The following is an 8,076-nucleotide window of genomic DNA, read 5'->3' on the forward strand; positions in this document are numbered from 1 at the left end:
GGCCCGGGAGCTGCGTGCGTGCCTTGGCTGAGCTTAGACTGTTCAGTATCTATGGGTCTGCCTCCTGTGGTGTAGCTAAAGCCTAATATTATAATGCCTGGTGATAGGCCTGTGGTGGAGTGCCGAGGTTGTGGTGAGCCGAAACAACAGGAGAAAGAAGAACCCAGCACGGCCACCGTCTAGGCGTGTACCGCCGTCACTTCCGCCGACTATTCAACTCGGCCTTTCTGTTGGTGTCTATAGATGTGGCGGCCACCCTGCTTTGGTATTGCCGACGGGTAGGTGGCATCAACGGCGAGTCACAGAGGCAGTGGCAGGTCGAAGAAGGTCCCTAGTTTATCAATTTCACCTGTGTTGGTAACTCCTCCGGTGCCGGACAGTGCCTTTCTGGAGATGGCGACACTGCTGGCGCAGCACCCATGAATAATACAGTTCAGTACGAATTCTACAAACATTACCATTGCACCTCAGTGGTGACATCCTTTATTGCTGAACCCACAAATTGTGATACAGATTGTAAAGAACCATTCGAGGTAAAAGAAAATGCCATCAATGAAAAAAGCCTCGGCAGCGCAGTGCCAGTAATGCAGTGTGCTCCATTCTATGCGGGCATAAACAGGCTGAAATAATACAAAAAAGGTCTTTTGCACAGAAACATCAATGGCCCGTATTGAAGAAAAAATATAACATAAGGTGTATGTTGTGTGACAAGTAGTGAGGCATGCATAGCAACAAGTATAATCTAGTTCAACTATCAGTACACTGTACTTGGTACAGTGCAAGCCCAGTGCCCAGCCACATGAGCCTGGTCATCCATGGAGGAAAGGACTCAGTGTCACTCCTACCATGCATGCAACCAACAAGGTGAAAGTAAAAACATCGCAACTAAAAAGCCGTTCCAGCACGAGTCCAAGAAGTACCGCAGCGCCTTCGTAAAGGAGCGACTCATATTAAAATTTTGTCAGGTCGCAATAAAAAGGGCACTTGGCACCAGAACAAATGGAAAACTTGTAGCAGTGGTGTGGTCCCCCGGCAAGGAGGGTACACGAGCAACTCAACACGCTGTACTGTCAAAGCTGTTCTGGACATCATGGATCTTTATCGCCGGACTGTGACTGGCCACATTGCTCAACCTGGAAGGAGCCACAACGGGACAAGTCACTGAAGATAATATACAGCTTGGTTGGGTGTTGCTGAGTGTTGATGATCGTCTTCAAGGCAGGCGGCAATGACCTAGCCATGACATCTGATTGATTGCTAGTTCTTGTAGGAAAACTGCACGATCATACTTGTACATTGTTGAATCTTGCTTGTTTCGGACTGATCAAGAGGCAAACTGAGCGGGGAAAGATTAGATCCTGGTGTTGAACAAGGTGCTGGAATTTCGTATTCATTGTCCATTCTTTCAGCATTGTTTGGTGAAGTCTAAAGCTGGCAGTACTCCAATAGAGGGAAAGCCGATTTGCAGAGGCTATATTCTTGACAGAGTTTATCTGTTGTGTGCCCGACCAGTATCACACAGCAGCTGATGTGATGGGTGCAGTGGGACCTTACTAGGTGCCATGATGTGGAAACACAGCGCACTAGGAGCACCAGCTACTACAGGACTAGTTGATGTAGCCTGGACTCACAGGATGTCCTCCATTTCATCACAGTCCTGCATGGCAGCGGTGATCTGATCCTCTGTGTCACTGAGAACCAGCTGTGGATCCAGAGGTTCAGCATCATCCAGTGCCACCGCCGCTGCTGCTGCCTCTGATGCTGACTTGTGCGGCCGCTCCGCAGACCGGCTGGCGCTCAGCTGCTCTGCATACTCACTAATTGCAGAGTGCTAATGGCAACATGGACACACACACACACACCACATATGCACGTGCACACACACACACACACACACACACACACACACACACCACATATGCACGTGTGCACACACACACACACACACCACATATGCACGTGTGCACACACACACACACACACACACACACACACACACACACACACACACACACACCACATATGCACGTGTGCACACACACACACACACACACACACACACACACACACACACACACACACACACACACACATACACACAGCCATGCACTCAGGTCCAGCGCTGGCGCGGCAGCAGTGGCCAGAGTGCTGTGCTTTGCTTCAAAGCAAAATGCACTGGATCAGCAATTGACCGCTTCCTTTTCCTCGTGTTTCCCTCAGGAGTTCTGTCTCTTTTTCAAACAAAACCACGCAAGTCTGGGTCATCCACATCTGCGTAGCCTTTACGGCTAACGAAAGGTGCCTATTGGCTGTTGGTAACCAACCCCCTAGAGACTGAAAGAAAAGAGGAAAGATGTGTGCGGCCATGAAAACTGGGGTTGGAACCCGCAACCTCTACAGCGGCATAACATGGGACACACACACACGCACAAAGGTGATCTCACCAGACTTCTGCTTCGACGAGTGCATAGCTTGACATCATCGACCATGGCCGTTGCTCTCTTCGCATGCCTATGTACAAACAAAGCAGAAGAAACGTCAAGTGCTATGCTGTTGTGTCATGTACTGACATAAGGAAGTGGTTTATTTTACAGACATATGAGTGTAGATATAGTGAAGAGTCAGGGAGGCCATGCCCAGCAGAGCATGGTATCGTGCGTAGCACGGGGGTAGTGAGAGGTCACGTACCGTCTATGCATGGCGACAGACAGGGGAAGGACTATGCCGTGAATGGGTGAAAGGATAACATGATACAGGATAGGACATATACCACCCTGGAGCAACCAACACATCCTGCATTCACCATCCAACACTTTGGGTCTTCTATCTTCTTTAGCACTTTAAAATTACTACAGCACAGGCACAAATCATCACAGGTAGATATTGCTAAATCAGCTCACAACTTCTCAGTTAGTTCAATCCAGTCAGACTCGCAGCATTCAGATACTTCAAAGTACTTGTAGTGCCATCAAAAGGTGTGAAAAGGCGTCATAGGGGTGCTCACTTGCGAAAGGCTTCTACGTCCTTGGCAACGGTCTCTGCAAAGTGGTAGCTTGCTTCAGCCATAGCCTTCACAAAGGCAGGAGAAAATTGCTGACCGAGCTCTTTTTCTGGCAGAATACATGTAAACAAAGTTGAACAAACACACACACGCCGAAGAACAGTACGGCAATCAGTGCTCCTGGCTACTTAAAAAATGTTGAATACATGCACGCACGTGCACGTACTCAAAATAATAGACAAATGTAAAGAAACATGCTGCAACGGCGTTAAAGAGTTCTGAAAAATGTTCATACACACTTGGCACTTGCACACAGATGTAGTGGAACCTTTCTGAAAGTATATATCTCAGGAATTCAGCTAGAAACAGTCACATCACATACAGTATAATATACAATGCTTCAAAGTACACATACCGGTAAATTGTATACAAAAGGTGTAGGGTGGCTGGCCACCACCAAGAGCTGCAATACGTACAAACACATACCCAGTCCTGTGCAGATGGAGGCGGTGGTCTTGTGAAGAGAATTCTTCAATTGCTGAATTGTCAAAAATTAGACAGCAACAAAAGAGAACTTGCATTGAAAGATGTGCTCCAGGCATGGCCAACTGCACCACTCAACACGGTATTTTTTTTTTTTTTTTTTTTTACTAAGGCCACAGCTTCCAATCATGACATGCAAACGGTGATCTGCATCACCCCAGTCAAGAGTACATATCGTATTTCCGGGGTGTTAGCCGCACCGGGGTCTAAGCCCCCCCCCCCTCCCCTCCCTTTACGGGCCCAAACTTCATACTTTTGTTGACATTCGGAGTATAAGCCGCATTTCAGACTTTTGGGCAACCTAACCTAATGGGTACCAGTACATACAATACGCTACAAATGGTTATAAAGTTAAGAAGCATGACTGAAGTTCAAGCAAAGTTTCCTAGTTTGTCATTCACTCTGAACTGACAACATGTAGAAGATCCGTGCTAGTGCAATGAATGCCAATGATGGATTGCACTATGTGAAAAGTAGTCAACTGACACCTTAACGCTACATGCATTATGCATGGAGAATTGGTTGATTCGCAGCCAGCATTCGGAGTCTAAGGCCGTGATCGTTTGCTTGGATCCAGATCCGTAGAATCCACTCGATCTGGAACGATCGATTGGTCGCATCCCGATTAAGATCCAACGGTTTTGGATCCAAGCAACCCTGGCCCAGGAGCAGGGTTGACTGGATCCAACGGATTCATTGTTGCCAAACAAAACGTCTGTACGCATACTTGCCAACCCTACCGGAATTTCCGGGAAATCAAGGAAAACTCGCTTTCATCCCGGTATACCGGAAAAGTTATAACATCTACCGGATTTTCGAAAATGTCCGTCAACACCTTTTTTGTTGATTTTCAGTGTTCTAGACGCTCCCTCGCAGTGCTGTGCCCAAAACGAAGGTGTAGCGAGCGAGAACTTTTGAATTAGCGCATAAAAAAGCACTTTTTTGTCGTACATGTTGTACTAGTTGCGAATGTTTTGTGATCATGGTGACGTCACTATGATGTCATATACAATACTTTGCACAATTATGATGTAAAAATCCCAGATCAAGGAAAAATGGGCAAAATCAAGGAAAACCGTCATCAGTGTCAAGGAAACTGTTTGCCAGGGGTTGGCAAGTATGTGTACGTGTTTTGCGGGTAACGATCGCATTCAGTACACATACACGTGGGAAAGCATAGCATCGTGCAGATGAGTAGCCGCTCTGCATACGAGCAAAAGGGTACTCCGGCACAGTAAATGCACAGATATGATGCTATGCAACTGTACCGTCACTGTAATACAGTAGCTCCCTTCACGAGTCATCAAAACGACGTAAACGACGAATACCGCTTTCCCGAAATTATAGTGAAGTACACACTCTGGTGCATGTGCTTTTGAATAATTGTGTAGTTTGTGTCCGCCATCACTGGGAATGATGATGATGAGGTTTACAAATACAATCATAATACTACGGAGGCAAGAAGGAATGCTCTGTTTGCCAGGATTTTCCAGCTTGGTGAGTGTCTGTGTGGGCAGGGGTGTATTTTTCGCCAGTTGGGTTTCTACTCCCTACACTCTACAATGGTTACATACTCGTACTAGGAAGAGTTTATAACCCTCCTGGGGCTTATATACTCTTGGTAGATCTACAATGTAGTTGCAACTAAAGCATGCAAAAAACATTGTGCTTTTCAAAAATTTCGAAACTTGTGTACCTGAATTTTTTCCTCTTTGGCAGCGACAGCCTCGTCTGCGCGATGGCGTTCAATGGCATCTTGAACTTGTTTAGGGGCTGCTCCTCTTCGCTGATGAATCTTATTCGTGGACGCAGCTGAAGCTGTCTTCTTGGGGCGACCCATTCTTCTCCATCAAGGCATCATCGATCAGCGTAGATCTACGAGTAGAGTCGATGTCCCCATTCGAGAACATTTCGAATTTTTTTTCGAATTTGCCGCGGCAGCATGCCTGCATCATGTCATGTGCATGTACCATGCATCATCACTTGCTGAGTAGCTGTACGAGTACGACTACGAGTACGAGTGCTAGTGCACGTCGACGTCGACATGTCGTTTGCTTGAAAAATCGAAAAGCACACACACGTGCGTTTCCAGCATGCGATCGAGTGGTGTCATCTGGTCATAGTCATGTAAATAATTGCATCCATTGTTCTTTTATAATCTAAACTTGTTTCTTGACTATCACATGGAAATGTTAGTTCTTCAAGCTTCGTTATCTGGCACACAGTTTGAGTTTGAGTAAGAGACTATAACAACGTCGTCATGGATCGAAAACTGACCGATGAAGAGGTACGTTATGCTCGTGGTCGATGCGACAATGTTCTCTTTTCTGTGGAAATGTTAATTAAAGGCTATTTCCAATTGGTCCATGTTTCAACCTTTGTTTTGCTGAAGAATGATGGAAGGCCGTTGATTGACCGTAGCAATGGTGATCATTCATCCGGCAAGCGTAGCAACAGGACAGCTGGTGCTCTGGTATTGCTAATAATCTCACTATGTGCACTGGGGGCCACTGGATACATAACCTACTTCTTTGTCACCAAACATGATGAGAATAGCGGTGACAATACGTCCTGTAAAGGCAACACCACGACGAACAGGTTGGTGCCATATAAATGGTCATGCTTTGGGTGCTGCATCATATGTTTGAATCAGGAAATAGTAAAAGACAGGAGATGACACGAGCACACACGGCCAGATTGACGATTGCCTCAGAACCGTTTTCACAGGGCGGGTGAGATTGCGATAATTGCGATAAGATGGTTAATACCAAGGTATGCAGGTACACGCGTGGATCGATCCGCGTCATGGCAGGACCATCTTGAATTGAGCAGGGACCGCCACAACTTCACTATTTAGCAAGACATTATTTTAGGCGCGCACCAATGGCAAATAGAGGACTGGGCATGGGCCGCATAAGGGCCCGGTCACACATGCACTGGGGTTCGCTTCGGCGTCGAGGTTCTGCGACAGCGAGCCTGGTGTCGCTCCAGCGAAACCACTTGTGTATGGTGACAGTGACTGTCACTATGGTCACACATACAAACAGGGCAAACTCCTACTTTGGCGGAAAATGAGAGTAAAGTGGACTGTGGTGCATACGGTACGGAGAATAGAGGAGGTCAATGACTATCTTGCACGCATTTTTGTTGCATGGACATCATACGCATACAAATTTCTCGTTACAAGTCCATATACAGCAGACCGTGGTGTTTTCTGCTGAAGCGAAACCGCAGAAGCGAGAGTTCCGCTCCCAACATTTTGGAGGCAGCGGATTTGAGTTTCCGCTAGAGCGGAAGTTCCGCTTTTCGCCGTTATCATGGCATGTTTCGCTCCTGCGACGTCGCTTCAGCGGATTCGCTACTTTTGAGTGCATGTGTGACCGGGTCCTAAGCGCGTAATAAGCGCAAATAGCGTAAGGCGTACCCACGAGGGCCACAACGTGAGAGTATGGCAGCACGAGCAGAGTACGATGCCGGATCAACGCAGGGCGGACTAAGGGTGTGGTAGTGCTACAGCACGAGGCACTTCAGCAGTTGGAGGTGACGAACGCAGGGACAGCATCAGTATTGGCAACTAGAAGTAGATGATAGGCATGATTTTTTTCTTTTTTTCTTTTTCTTCAAGACTAAAAACTAGGAGCAGCAGGCAACCCTCGTTTAACAATGGTGATTGCATAATCACATGGCAACAACAACAAAAATTCAACCCCATTCTATATTGCTATGATGTGTGTGTCTCGGGGGGAGGGGATAACTGGGGATCTTGGCTACAACCCACATACTAGTGCTTCGATTTTCACAACGTACCCTCAAGTACTCGACCTTTTTTTTTAAATTTCTTGTCCGCCACGTTATCGAGCCAATCAGGCACAGCTTTAGACTCCTGCACCGCAAACAACTTATGCTCAATCTTCAAAAATCAGGATTTAATAGTGGCGTGTCATCTCCCGATATTTTACTTCTCCCTGATTTGCAGTATACTTCTGCGCGGCACGATCCCATGGGATATTCACGGTCATGATTGGCCTGCCGCGTGTGCATGTAGAAGGCGAACATGAACACCTCTCTTCTCTCGTGTGCTCTGATTTTCTCTCTAGCCTCTGTAATATAACACTTGTGGAAAGCATTCCCGAGGGTCTGACCTATCCGGAGGGCTCCCCACGCCACCCGAGCACCTATGAAACGTGGATGGCGATGCTACGCTCAGCAAACAAGACTGTGGACATTGCGTCGATGTACTGGACTCTCCGTGCTGTGGACAGCGGATATGACCACCCAACTGCATGGCAGGTAAATGCAGATTGCCCATTGCATAACTGCAGAAGACCCTGGATTACTAGCGGCTTTAATACTGGTATTAAACTGATATCAGGGCTCGCAATGTGTTACCAGCATATGACGACCAACCAGCCAGTGCATGTAGATGTGTGTGTGTGTGTGTGTGTGTGTGTGTGTGTGTGTGTGTGTGTGTGTGTGTGTGTGTGTGTGTGTGTGTGTGTGTGTGTGTGTGTGTGTGTGTGTGTGTGTGTGTG

General features: G+C 47.1%; 2 protein-coding genes across 2 annotated transcripts in view; one reads left to right on the forward strand and one right to left on the reverse strand.

Moving 5' to 3' along the window:
- Positions 1 to 454: 454 nt before the first annotated feature.
- LOC135804529 (centromere protein S-like) lies at positions 455 to 5,478 on the reverse strand. The gene is made up of 5 exons (XM_065318418.1): positions 5,241 to 5,478; positions 3,488 to 3,539; positions 3,005 to 3,110; positions 2,445 to 2,511; positions 455 to 1,831 (listed from the first exon to the last, which is right to left on the reverse strand). The coding sequence occupies exons 1-5, from the start codon at positions 5,382 to 5,384 to the stop codon at positions 1,628 to 1,630; spliced, it is 573 nt and encodes a 190-aa protein (XP_065174490.1). The 5' UTR covers positions 5,385 to 5,478; the 3' UTR covers positions 455 to 1,627.
- Positions 5,479 to 5,652: 174 nt separating this feature from the next.
- Positions 5,653 to 8,076, forward strand: part of LOC135804530 (5'-3' exonuclease PLD3-like) — a 15,212-nt gene continuing 12,788 nt past the window's right edge. Inside the window, exons 1-3 of the mRNA XM_065318419.1 lie at positions 5,653 to 5,831; positions 5,937 to 6,142; positions 7,642 to 7,834. Of these exons, the coding sequence (XP_065174491.1) occupies positions 5,805 to 5,831; positions 5,937 to 6,142; positions 7,642 to 7,834 (426 nt within the window). The 5' untranslated portion in view covers positions 5,653 to 5,804. The remainder of the gene's footprint in view (positions 5,832 to 5,936; positions 6,143 to 7,641; positions 7,835 to 8,076) is intronic.

This window comes from Sycon ciliatum, chromosome 1, assembly GCF_964019385.1.
Source record: "Sycon ciliatum chromosome 1, ocSycCili1.1, whole genome shotgun sequence".
NCBI lineage: Eukaryota > Metazoa > Porifera > Calcarea > Leucosolenida > Sycettidae > Sycon > Sycon ciliatum.